Genomic DNA, 14,076 nt, shown 5'->3' on the forward strand with positions numbered 1-14,076 from the left:
GGTGCACACCAAATTGCACAATAACAATAAGGACAGAATTCAGATCCTTCTGCTCAAAAAGCACAGGCCCTTCCAACATAAGTTATAGGAGAATCTCAATTAACTGTTGACTAATGTAATGCCTATAACAGTCAGCCGAGCAGTTCTGATTCCATCCAACAGAAGACAGTGATATGAATACACAGTAGTCACCTTATTGTAAGACTTTGCACTATAATGAGTGATGGAACTTACATGAAGAAGTCACATGCGGGCAGCCCAGTTCAGGCACCCTTTGTAAAATTAACTCCCATGGTAGATAGCAGCATCAGGAGACAAGCTCCTTTTCAAAACAACCCCAATGACAAGCTATGTAGTGCCCTTGCCCTGAGAAGTGGGCAAGTAGCCAATGCTGCATAACTGTGATTGCTGTTTGGTTCTCTCTCGTATGATGGGGGGGAGGGGAAGAAGCTGCACATTGTTGGTTCTGCCTGAGAAACAACAGTGATTGCATGGAACACCGCTAAAATCAGAAATGATAAATCACTTGGTTGCTAGCCTCAGTCAGGTCACAGCTAGAAATCAATCACAGCAGTGGGTTGTGACAATCATGATCCACAGATTAAAACTACATGTTTTGAGAGCCCTGTCTGTTTTGTTTTAAGGGCAATCTTCTGAAATGGTGTTGTCAGTCATCCTTCAAGAGCTTGCTTCATGCACTGTCACCAGCACCATGGGGTTTCTGGGTCAGCAGCTTCCACTCCAAGAAAATGGAAATGGAGCTCAGACCTGCACCGCCTCCTCTCCCTGCTCCCCCTACCAATACACCAGACATGTCAAGTCTTTCTCAGACTCACTCATTAGCAAGCTGTCTCACTCTCACACAGATTCTTGAGCTTATCCCACTCATTTTGAGTAAATATATAAAGATTTAAAATATTTTTACTCAGGCACTGCAAGAGACAACAATATATTGAGGGCCTCAGGCACAAGGCTTAGAGCTTGGAAAGCCACTTTCCAAACTTGTGTACTGTGGTAAGCATGGAGATTACTGGCCCACGTTCTATACGCGTGCAAGAGGAGAGAAGAAGCTACGCAGCGGGGGTGGGTGGGTTGTTTGTGTGTGTGAATGCTTGGCAGGCAAAAAAAAAATCTGAATTCACCCAAAAAACGAGCAGGACTTGATCAAAAGATGGTGGGTGTTGCAAAATACAGTTCAAAATGTAAACCACACTGGACAAATTTATGTCTCAGGGATCGTCAACCATCCAGGTTTTTGTTCCAACCAGCAAATAATTGTTTTTATTAAAATCCACTGGTTTGCATTGCATCTAGAGTTCTCACGTGCCCTAGACTTACTATGGATGAGGACATTTAAGTGTTCCATATGCAATATTAAACAACGCATATTTTAAAACAAACTATTAAGTGCTGGTTGGATTAAAAACTGGGACTATTGGATGTTGCCAAGGGCAGACTGTCAAAAACAGGGCAGACACCCCAAACTGGTGGTATGTTCTGTAATTAGATTTCACCTACACAGTAACGAGTGTGAATTCCTGGATCACTATAACAGTCTTACCATGAAGTCACAGACAGTCCTCTTTGGCTCTCTAGTCTATCTTGCCACTCAGACAAACTGGACTTAGTGATAAATGGTCACTTACACCAAAAACCACAAAATAATCAGGTTGCTTTCAATCCCAAAAGACCAGTCACTTACCACAGATCAATTGGTACCCTAGCTCCTACACCAAAGACAATGCCTGAAGCCAATCTGTCTAAAGGTGTAATAGCTAGGAAGAAAATTGAGAGAGTTATTTATAGGTTAAAGATGAGAGTCCCTGTTTTCAGCAATGACCTAGCACACCACCTGACTCTTTGAGGCTATAAATCTCACTCTTAAGGACAGCCAACCCTTGGCATCCCTGATACACATGTACTATTTCAGGCTTCTCCTAACTCCCTGATAAGGGTGCATTTAAACCACCACTGTTCTGCACTTATATAGGGGTTGAAAGTTATTCCTTAACTCCCAGTCAGCAGCGTGTGTGCATCTTTGGTCTGCTTCCCATCTCAGTCTCTCCCTACAGTGATGAACAGGCACTGATTTGGGTGAGGGATGCAGTCAGAGGAAGGACACCTAGCTCTGAACTGAACAACTGGACCACTAAGCAGCACAACAGATAGCTGGCCACTCTGGCTATGCGTTTCAAGCAGGATGATGAGTATCAGTAACTGTAAAGAATGAGAGAGAGGAGCCGGTCAGTGGTATATAGGGTTCCAAATGACCCACAGGCAGGTAGATGGTAGGGGAGGGGAGCAAAGGAAGGCGGAGATCAACAGGATTGGGCGCTGGGAAGAAAAGAGAGCTGGGGCATCTTTAATATGTGTAAGGAAGGAGTATATTCATATTTTGTGGCAATCCAGGACATGCCATCAGGCAGTGTTTTCCCCAGGAATTGAAATTAGTGGGGGTGTTCAAAATTACAGGGGGGGAGGTGTCAGGGCTGATGAGGGGTGAGACCATGAGGGTGAAGGTGGGCTGTATGGCACCATAGTAAAAACTGAGAAATGTTTCATGGCCATTTTATTAGATTTAAATCATGTTTTAAAATCATCACACAAATTAAAGTTGGCTACTCAAGCCTTCTATGAAGCACTACATCTACATCCTTCTTGGTTTTTTATTATAATTTTGCACAACTCTGCTAATGAACTTCTTGAATGCAATGCATTCATCTTTGGTGGCTTCTTGTGTGTCTGGAACTTCCATTCCTTCAATTGATATGCTCATTAGTTCATTCACATGATCAGGCAGAAGGCGACTTTTTTCAGAACACAAAATTCTATTCAATGATGAAAAAGAATGCTCAGCTGTAGCTGTTGTGACTGGAAGTAGCAAGAGATGAACTCCTACTTCTTTCATCCCAGGAAACATAGCACAAAGATCAAGTCGAGCCACTAGTGATGATAAAAAAGAAGTAGAAGTCAAATCTTCATTCATTCATTGAATGATATTCCACTCTGTGTTCAAATTCTCTATTCTGTCCTGAGCACATGGCAGCCCCATTGCTGGTAGTGCCTCACTCCACTCAACTGTCGGTGTTTTATAGGACAGGGATCCGTAAAAGCTACATAGAGGTTGAGTAGAATCTAGAAGTCGCTGTTGTAGATTTTTAAGAATCATGTCTGTGTACTTTTTTCAGTTGTCTTAACAAACACCTCTTGTCCTCTTCACTTAAGGATTCAATATAAATGCCTTCATTAGTCAACTTCTGGACTGAAGTCTTTGCTTCTTCCAGTACTTTTTCAATGCATAGCTCTCTGATTAATCCAATGTATTAATCCAATCCAATTAATGTAGCTTCTATTGCTGGACAAAGATCTACTACTGCTGTAGCAGATGCCTGGATGGCATTGTTTAATGACCCAAGTGGTTTCAACATAGACTTACAAGAGAGAGAACGGCAATAGTCTTCTCTGAATGTAGTAGCAAAAGTAATCCACCAGCCTCACTACTTAGATCCATCCCATCTTCACTGATACTTTCCAAAGCCAGTAATAACGGCTGGCGTAATTTTAAGACAACAGCCAAGAATCGTTCATGAGAAAGCCAGAGGGTTTTCCCAGGTTGGACTAATTTGAACTTCAGTCCCACTGTATCTTCTATATTTTCCAAGATATTCAGTCTTTTTGGACTCTTGCTGAAAAAAGAATATAATGAAGACATTAAATGTGTAGCTTTTTAAATGTCTTTTGAAGAGTCTGCAGCTCGTACAAGCGCTAGTTGGAGTAGAGGGCCTCTACAGTGTGTATAGGAGAGATTAGGGTTACACTTTTCTCTAAGCAAAGCTTGTACTCCACCATGTCTTCCAGAGAAGTTTGCAGCTCCATCAAATGCACAAGCAGCCATCTGTTTGGGGTCCAACTGAGAAGCATTTAACTCTTCTAAGATGTGGGTTGTCACAGATGATGCCAGTGTGTCTTCTATAACTTGAACATCTAGAAATGCATCTACTGGCCTACCACAGATATCAAGATAATGTACACATGACTTAATACTTGATGCCCATTTGCATAGGTGCATTCATCAGCCATGTATGTAAATTTTTTGAATGTGGTGAGAGAGTTCTTCACTTTTTCAACTGTTGAGTCTTTCAGTGTTGCATCATTCTAGCCAGTCAGTTGAGTTTCTTGCAGAAAGATAGTGAGCATTTGCTGGTCTTGTTCAGAACCAGTGTTCAGCTTCAGGATGAACAAGTGACAATGCACTTAACATTGGCCTCCAGTCTGTAGTGTGTGGTATCTCTTGCTTAAATAGAAAGTATGATGCCACAGCCATGTTTGTTCGCATGAACTGTGTTATGTCTCCCGCATTTTTAACAGCCTCATTAACACTCACTGGTGTCCTGGGTCAGTGGAGACTCAGAGTTCAGAGGTGCTTTCACATGAGTTCACCTCCCAGGTGTGGGGCAAGAAGGCACCTTGCTCATTCCTCCAGCTGCTCACTGTTAGCTCTGGCCACTGTTATTCATTGTGCCACCGTTCACTCCATCACTCTATTGCCAATGGCCCTGCACCATCACTTTCTGCTGCCACCTGCCACTGTGACCTCTGCCAGTTGGTCTCTTGAGGTTCCACCCAGCTCTCAGTGATTTCAGCTGAGCTCTTAGTGGGGGAACCTTACTTCTAGTGCAGACTGGTCCATCTCTTCTACAGAAACACTGTCTCCACTGCAGGTTTAAGCACTTAGACCTGATTATCAGTGATTTCAACTGTAGTGGTCACTTAACAAAACAAGAAACTATCCATGGAGCCTAATCAGTGCAGTCTTTAAACAGTGGAGAGGGGCAGGTCAAATAGTATTTGTGACTCAGGCAGACCATCAAGCAAAACACCTGTCCCCACCCTCTCTCTTGATGCCCTCAATCAGCAGAGGCTAAGTACAGTTCCACTGCCCTTTACTCAAACAATAAGGTCAACAACATTTAATTACCCTCCCCCCTGCATTCAAGTGATTTGTAACCAAACCCCAGCCAAAATCTATCACCTGGGCAACACAGCTCTGTTTGCTGGACACCTAGGTAGATTAGGTGTGAATGTAAATACAGTTTGGTCCTGAAGCCTTTCCCCCCAGCCCATCACTAGCTATCAGGGAGAGCTCATTTAGACTTTGCTTACAAATCATAATTTGAAAGTATTAGGTTGGCCAACATCACCGAAATGAATGCACTGACATTGTCATAAAAAAACAACAGCTGTATAAGGAAGCTAGTCTATGTTCATACTTCTCAAATGTATTATACTTTTGCAGATACACATATTTTATCATACATATGGTTCTAAAGTGTGTATTAATGTTTCACAAAAAGAAAAGGAGTACTTGTGGCACAAATGTCCAAACAGCCACTAAATTGGCAACACTGCATGTAACTAGTTCACAAAACGGGGTGGGGGGGGTGTTGGGGAAATTCGGGGGGGGGTGTAGGAGGGAGCTTAGGGAAATCCCTGCCATCAGGTGCTCACAGTATGACCTCATCAGGTAAAGAGAGAGGGCCAGTTTCTCTGCTGCACTCAGCATCCTCTTGGGACTGCAGCATAAGAACTAGTTACAGCTTTCTAATCCTGGGACCAGTTATTCACCAGCCCTGATGTCCTTTACAGTGCCTCGGGCTGCTCTGAAATAGGTCAGGCTGGTTCCAGACACACCCCGGGGCTATGGGAGAGCAGTGTAAGAACTACTGCTACTTCAGCTTTTTATCAGCTGGGGACTCCTCCATTTGGGGGAGCTCCGGGAGCTTTCCAGCAATGCAAAGGGGATAGAATCTGGCCCAGCGCTTTCATTGCTTGAACCTCCTTTGGCTCCACTAGCCCCTAAGTCAGAGAAACCAATTGGGACTGAGATGGACTGTTCAGACTTGTACATCAATACAAAATGTTTTCGTGCTCACACTCAAGCCTTTGCTTTTTCTGAATGTCTTTTTCTTTCCAGTGATCAAGTGTTGTGTGCTCTCCCACGATCAGACAGACAAGCTGAATTCCTTCAGAATTTAACCACCAACTTTGAGGTAATTTTTTTCTCTATAAACTCTCGGCTAAATTCTGCTCTCAGGCACACCAATGCCATTCCACTGGGAGGAAGATTTAGATCCCCCTTTCATTCTCTTATGTTATATATTTTTTTAGTTTGTAGAAGCGCAATAGATGCTTTATTTCCATCAATTTAATGTCTACTGATTGAGATGAGCAGATTCTGTTGACTGATAACATTTTATCATATTATATCAAGCACCCGATTTCAGAATTATGTAATTGATTTTGTATATTAGCAGCAACAAAACAAAGATGATAAAGTACTGACATGTGATGGTTGGTAAAATCATTTGTCAGGAAGTCCCAGGAGCATAAGCTGATGCAATTTCTGACTGTATGACTTCTAGGACCCCGACACGCAGGACTGGATTTTACAGTACTTGGTGGTGTTTTGCTAAAGACAGAGTTTAGATAATAAGAATCTCTTCATCTAGAACTCATAATCTCTTAGAACACCAACAGGATTTTGTGATTTCCATCTGCCATTACAGGAAAGAGCATTTAATTAAAATAAGGCATCCAATTTTGTTCTAAAGCACTTCCCCCATTATTTCATCATATTTTCGTTTGAAGTCAGCACCCCATAATGAAAAGCATAACCATTTCCCCAATCAGTGTCGTTACCAGGATCCCTCATGATGTGTCCTGATCATCAGAGCCTTTAACAGCCCCTGTGCCCATAGCCTGTCTCTGTCCAATTTGCTCCCCTGACTCCTGTTGCCCTCCCACCCTTCACCTATCCTTCCCCGCTTCTTATCTCCCTCACCAACTGCTCCTATCCACCTCCTCCACACCAGCTCCCGTTTCCCTCCCCTTTCTGCTGCATCCCACCCTCTACCTGTGGATCACCCTCCTCTCTCTCCAGCTACTGTAATCCCCTCTTCCCTCACTCTGCATTCCAGTGTGGCTGGGGGTGTGTGGGGGGGGCACGGAAAGCAGAGGAGAGACAATCTCCCTGTACGCAGTTCCAGTCCATGGTGCCACACCCCCTACATGCCAGAAAGAGTAAGTAAAGGGTTTCATGCTGTCTGGAGTGCCTCACAACTGAGAGTGCCAACCTCAGGACAGACTGTCAAAGACAGGGCAGACACCCCAAACTGGTGGTATGTTCTGTAATTAGATTTCACCTACCCAGTAACGAGTGTGAATTCCTGGATCACTATAACAGTCTTACCATGAAGTCACAGACAGTCCTCTTTGACTCTCCAGTCTATCTTGCCACTCAGACAAACTGGACTTAGTGATAAATGGTCACTTACACCAAAAACCACAAAATAATCAGGTTGCTTTCAATCCCAAAAGACCAGTCACTTACCACAGATCAATTGGTACCCTAGCTCCTACACCAAAGACAATGCCTGAAGCCAATCTGTCTAAAGGTGTAATAGCTAGGAAGAAAATTGAGAGAGTTATTTATAGATTAAAGCAAGCAAACATACACAAATGAGTTACCATCTACAGTTCCTAAAGATGACAGAGATATAGTTATCTGTCAATTCAAAATGTCTTTCCGGGCAGACCTAGGGATAACTCCTGGGGATTAGTTTAGTGTCTCTGGCCCTGTGAAAATTCAAACAGCAAAGAGATCACCATTTCTTCTTGTGAGCATCTCTATATGACCTTCCCCCAGAGATCAAGCCAATGGGATGAGGGCTCCTGCACGTAAATTCTTCCTGGGTGGCTGGGGCAATCAAAAAAGCTTTTTGTCCTTGATGGCTCATTAAGTCTTGATAGTCCTTCTCGATGGGCAAAGGAACTACTCTTCCCGTCTGACCTCACAAGTTCAGAGCAGGCATTTTACAATTATAAAACAAACTTATATTTTACCTTTTAGCATGGAATGCAGATGTTACAAATGAGATTAATGCATGCAGCAACTTACAAGCATTTCATAGAGTCTAAACACTAAATACATTCTTATAAGACTAATACCTATTTTGAACAAAATTAACATACAGGTGAGCTGGTTTGGTTTCCAGCTATGGGTTTGTCAGTTCTTAGTTAAAGCCTATGGCCTTGGCCAGAGCTGGCATTTGATTTCCAGCATCACAAAGGGAAAGTCTTGCTCAGTTCCTGCAGAACTGGGTTGAAGCATGCTCAGTGAAGGTAGAGCATTCTGTGATTTTCCTGCCAAATTCTAACTAGCCTCTACTGATCATGTGTGAACTGAGAATGTTCAGAGGGTTATAACTTGGCCACATTTGGGTGGATTTTCAATGGGGATGCCAAAAGGCATAAAGGTCAAACCCATGCCAAATTTCAAGTCCCTGCTCCAAAGCATGAGGGCACTAAAGCTTCTTAATTAAACAGCTGTAAGAACTTTTTTAACATGGGCAAAACAATGAATTCTTGTTCTCAGAAACAGTGGAGCTATTTTAGCTGAAACTTAAAAAATAAAAATCAGCCTGAGGCTGTCATGTGGCATGGAAATTTTTACCACAATTTAGTAGGCCAGTTTGGCAAAGTTAAAAGCAAATGCAGTGGAAAACTGGGTCTTATAATGGGAAATATCAGGCAACCTTAAATATAGGCAGTGCTGCCTTTAGTAATTAATGGTATATAGAAGATAGAATGACCACTGCCGTTCATCTCCTAATATAAGAACAAAAAATGTCTATTGAAACTGAAAGGTTTCAGAATATGTAACATTTAAGCATAACTGACAAAGGAAATAGTTTTTCACACAATACTCAATTAGCCTGTGGAATTCATTGCCAGAAGATATCACTGGGGTCAAGAGGGTGGCAGGATTCAGCAAAGCATTGTACACTGACAGAGTTATAATAATAAATATCTGAAAATTAATGAGAGTTTTGGAAGGGATATAAACTGTCATGCTTGTGGGCATAAGCTAACCTCTCTCTGGGGGCAAGTTAGCCCATCACTGCCTCCTGCAGAGATTCTTGTGTCTGCCTCTGACATTGTTAGTATTGGCCACTTTGGTGACAGGATACTGGACAAAATGGACCAATGGTCTGAGCCATTCTGACAATTCCTGTGTTACCTGGATTACTTCATTCACCTGCTAGACTCTATGCTAACTTACTTATACCAACTTAGACTTCATTGTACTTCCTTATACTCAGACTTAGTAGGCCAGATTTAGAGAAATATGTACTAGAAGGTTGCATGTTCTTAAAGTGGTTATTGAACAAATACATACGTTGATGCAATATATATTTTAGTGGGGCTGGAAAGAAAGTGTAAGTTATACCAGTTTACACTCCCTCCAGATTTAGATTCACCTTTGAATACGGCCTTCATACTGGGTATTCAAGACTAGCAGCTTAATTGATTGCATTCAGATTGTATGATATGTCTCCTTAAAACTAATTTAAACCTCTATTGTCCTGCCTATACTACAGACTGAGGACTAGATTCACAAAGGTACTTAGGCATTGTGGGCCAGAGGTGCTGATTTTCTAATGTCCCAGGGGAGTGCTTGACTCCCATTCCGCCCCAGACCCCACCCACACTCCACCCCTTCCCCCAAGGCCCTGGCCCCACCCACCCTGCCTCTTCCCCCCTATCCCCAGGCACCTCCTGCATACCATGGAACAGCTGATCACAGCGGGTGGGAGGTGTTGGGAGGGAGGCGAGGAGCCGATTGGCGGGGCTGCCGGCAGGCGGGAGGCACTGGGGGTGAAGGGAGAGATGCTGACCTGCAGGGCTGCCAGTGGGTTCTGAGCACCTCTATTTTTTTCCCATGGTTGCTCCAGCCCGAGAGCAACCACGGAGTCAATGCCTATGTTGCAGGCCTTACCCCTAGTCTGCCCCTGAGATAGGCACCCAAGGCTAGATTCATATAGGGGACGTAGGCATTGCAACTCTTAATGTTTTGTGCCTTGACCCTGGTCCATGCCCCTGTGTGGTGTAGTTAAACTGATCTAAGACCCTATGTAGATAGCGCTAGATCGGACGGAAGAATTCTTCTGTCAACCTAGTTACCATAGGTATAGGTAGTATCTACATTGAAGCACAGCTGAGCCACTGTCACATTTTAAGTGTAGACAAACCCTAAGAAAGAAGAGTGAGAAGCAGCCTAAGCCAGCCAGAACGGAGGAAAAGTGAAAGGTTTCAGAACATGTAACATTTAAGGATAACTGATAAAGGAAATAGTTTTTCACACAATACACAGTTAGCCTGTGGAATTCATTGCCAGAAGATAGCAGAGGAAAAGTGTGGGGCTTAGAGCCCAGGTCTTCAAATGTATTTAGGTACCTACCTCCCACTGATCTGGATCTTAGGTGCTCCCCCTGCCTGGAACCTCTGCATCAGGGCAGCACTTTCTCACAGAAAAATAGAATGACACCCTTATTATTATTTTTTTAAAAGTGTGTGTGCCCCGAATGCCCAGCATTTCCATAGGATGTAAGAAAACCAGCTTTGAGTTCCCACTCAGCCTGATTTAGAGCAGGGACTCTAACCCAGGTTGCTTGAATCCTAGGTTAGTGCCCTCATCACCATGCTATGAGGTATTCTCGGGTAGGTCTCTTGCTCTCTCTCTCTCTCTCTCAGTCGCCTGCTGAAGCTGTTCCAGTTTAAATGAATAATTAACTATTCACTGAGTCAGAGGGAGACTAACTTTATAGGCCAGAAGTCAGGGCACTTAGCTAGGATGTGGGAGACTCAGGTTCAAGTCCCTTTTACAATAAATATTTAATTATTTTATACAAAGAGGAACAGCTTCTGCAGGAGAGGTTGAGAAAAACCCAGTCCAGTGTACCCAATAGCCCCGTGATTAGGGCACTCATCTGAAGTGTAAGCAGAACTGGGTTCAAGTCCCTACTCCAAATTAGGCAGAGTGAGGATTTAAATGTGGTGAGTGCCCTAACTACTAGGTACTCTGAACATGTACTCTCTCTGTGTGTGTGTGTATATACGTGCATGCAGGGCCCAAGCCTGAAGGTGTGCTGTGCATGTGGCTGTGGGATCAGGTCTGCTGGAAAGACAGGCAAGGAAACACACAGTTTGAGAATCCCGCTTGGGGACTGCTAGGACTTTGGCTTGCGCTAGGTCTCCAAGTAGCTATTTAGCTATGGGGTGGCATCAGGACAAAGGCAGTTTTGTGCATGCCCACCAGCAGCAATGTCAGTGCCTATTGGGTTAGGCAGAAGCTAAGCACTAGTTCTGAGAATGTCTCCAGCCTCTAATGGTGGACATAAGCACCTAAAGAGGTGACTAGGTAGCCAAGTACCTTTCGGAATCTGGCCCTTCATCTTGTTTAAAATTTAGAATATATTCTCCAGAGGCTTTCTGTACGTTGGTTGTTTCAAAGGCTATAGCTACATTGCACTGCAGTGCAGGCTATGGAGGTATGAATTGCAGAGCACACCAAAATGTTGGGTGCTAACTGCCCCATGTGGATGCTGCTGGTGTGAACTAAAAACTACCTAGTTTGCATTAACATCATAGGCGTCAACTCCATGGGTGCTCTGGGGCTGGAGCACCCATAGGGAAAAAGTGGCAGATGCTAAGCACCCACCGGCAACCCCCCTCAACTCCCCTTTTCCTGCCCCAGTGCCACCTGCCCGTCGGTGGGCCCCACCGATCAGCACTTCCCCCTCTTTCCCCGCATCTCTTGCCTGTCACGGTCAGCTGTTTCACAGCGTACAGGGGCTCTGGGGAGGAGTGAGGGCACCGCACGCTCCGGGGAGAGAGCGGAATGGGGTGGGAAGAGGCAGGGCAGGGGTGGAGCGGGAAGAGGAGGGGGCTTGGGAGAAGAGGTGGAGTGGGGGCAGGGCCTGGGACAAAGTGGGGGTCAAGCACCCCCCAGCACATTGGAAAGTTGGCACCTGTAATTAACATAGTCCTGTATGGTGCATCAAAATTAATACAATATTCAAAGTGTAGTTGCACCAGATCCAAGGAGAGAAGAGCTATTATTTACCTACTTCATGACACGTTGATGTTGAATATGCAGCAAAAAAATTGCACTGGCCTTTTTTCGCATTATAAATTCATGTCTAATTTGCTGTCCACTACCACCCCTAAGTCTTTTCAACATTATTGCTTCCCAATTTTCAATCTCCCACTGAATAGCTGAGTTTCAGATTATTTTATTTCATTAACTTTCATTTTCCTAACTTGAATTTTACTAAAATGAATTTCATTTTATTTTCTGCCCAATTTTAATCTCTCTAGGCCCCTTTATATTGCTGCTTCATCTGGATTTATTTTGAAATCCCTTCTGGCATTTGGTTCAGCTCTAATCAAAGTAATCACTGAATACAATAACTGCAAAAACTAGTCTGAGCTGCATTAATTCCCCAAATACCCTCAGGAAAAATAACCCTCCACTGATTTGAGGATTTGGATTGTAATAATCAGCTAAACAGATATATTAAACTAGTAATATTATATCATGAAAGGTGATGTTCCTGCCTTTGTTCTTGATTTATGAATTTATATTCAGCTGTTATAAATTTTTCTTACCCACACACTTTTCATTTTCAGCAATAGCATGATGTGACAGCACAACACATGAAACTGCTTCCCACACATGACCTACTAGATTGAAAACATGTATTGTGTTTTGATCATGTTCAGAATGTTTACTAAATGGTAAAGTATTTTTTCTTTCCTTGTGAAAAAAATTGTTCTTGGAAACTTTGTAGGTTATTCTCTGGAAACCTGATTCAGCTGAAAACATTATGAAGAACAAAGAAGTCCATTTCTATGTCAATGTGTCCGATATAAATGATGTGAAAGCTGAGCTAAACCGATCCACCATCCGATACAAGTATGATTCTTATTTCTTGCTGTGAAGATATGAAATCAGAAATTCAAGCCAATTGGCGACACTGCTTAAGAATGGTTTATGCTTTTTGTTTGTTGTTCAGAGTTTTGATGGACGATGTTCAAGAAGTTATCAAAAAACAAACTGTCAATGATACAGTCAACCCCCGCAGTTCTGCATCCTATTATGAACAATATCACTCTCTGAATGAAGTAAGATACGTTATATTTTTCTCATGATCCTTTATGCATTTATTGTTATTTCATTAACAAGGGCTTAAATTTAATTTGATGATGATGGTGATATGGACTGTCTGGTGGAGATATGGACTGTTACATGACAGCCCTATAGGGGAAACAATTAGATTTGTATTGATTAGCTAATAATAGTTCACTTTAATACAGTACCTTTACTAAAGAAGGATCCAAGCACCTTACAAAACACACTACATAAGAACCACTTTACCCACCAACTGAAATCATATGAGAAATTTAAGGTAGGTGCAATGTAATTACCTAAAATGAAATTTGGTCAAGACATTTTAGATTTCATGTAAATGCTCACACTAAGTCTACAATCATAACTTCAGTTGCTTCTGAAAATGGTAATTCCAATGGATCATTCTGTAGTTCACCTAAAAAGGCACTCTGCATGGTGCAGTTGTGTATTTCTGCCAAAATTGCCTTAACATGGATTGAATGTTCACTCCAAAGAAGTCTTTAGTAAGAATAATGTGGAAAGCTCATTGAAAGCAAGGTTAGGGAAAATGCAAAGATAGGAATATGTTTTTCTTTCTTGATTAATATCTTTTCTTCCTTGCTGCTGCAAAAAGTTATGCTAGATGACCTGCTGCGTGTTTTACATCTCTAATCTTCCACCTGTGATTTCATAGAATCATAGAATATTAGGGTTGGAAGAGACCTCAGGAGGTCATCTAGTCCAACCTGCTGCTCAAAGCAGGACCATTCCCCAACTAAATTATCCCAGCCAGGGCTTTGTCAAGCCGGGCCTTAAAAACCTCTAAGGATGGAGATTCCACCACCTCTCTAGGTGGTGCTTCACCACCTTCCTAGTGAAATAGTGTTTCCTAATATCCAACCTAGACCTCCCCCACTGCAACTTGAGACCATTGCTTCTTGTTCTGTCATCTGCCACTACTGCGAACAGCCTAGCTCCATCCTCTTTGGAACCTCCTTTCAGGTAGTTGAAGGCTGCTATCAGATCCCTCTCACTCTTGTCTTCTGCAGACTAAATAACCCCAG

The 14,076-nt window shown here is 42.9% G+C and overlaps 1 protein-coding gene across 1 annotated transcript in view; it reads left to right on the forward strand.

Moving 5' to 3' along the window:
• Window positions 1-5,885: 5,885 nt before the first annotated feature.
• The window catches only part of CPB2 (carboxypeptidase B2), a 28,203-nt gene continuing 20,012 nt past the window's right edge, over window positions 5,886-14,076 (forward strand). The window contains exons 1-3 of the mRNA XM_073343084.1: window positions 5,886-6,050; window positions 12,693-12,817; window positions 12,918-13,026. Coding sequence (XP_073199185.1) covers window positions 5,886-6,050; window positions 12,693-12,817; window positions 12,918-13,026 — 399 coding nt within the window. The remainder of the gene's footprint in view (window positions 6,051-12,692; window positions 12,818-12,917; window positions 13,027-14,076) is intronic.

Source organism: Lepidochelys kempii, chromosome 1, assembly GCF_965140285.1.
Source record: "Lepidochelys kempii isolate rLepKem1 chromosome 1, rLepKem1.hap1, whole genome shotgun sequence".
NCBI classification, from domain to species: domain Eukaryota; kingdom Metazoa; phylum Chordata; order Testudines; family Cheloniidae; genus Lepidochelys; species Lepidochelys kempii.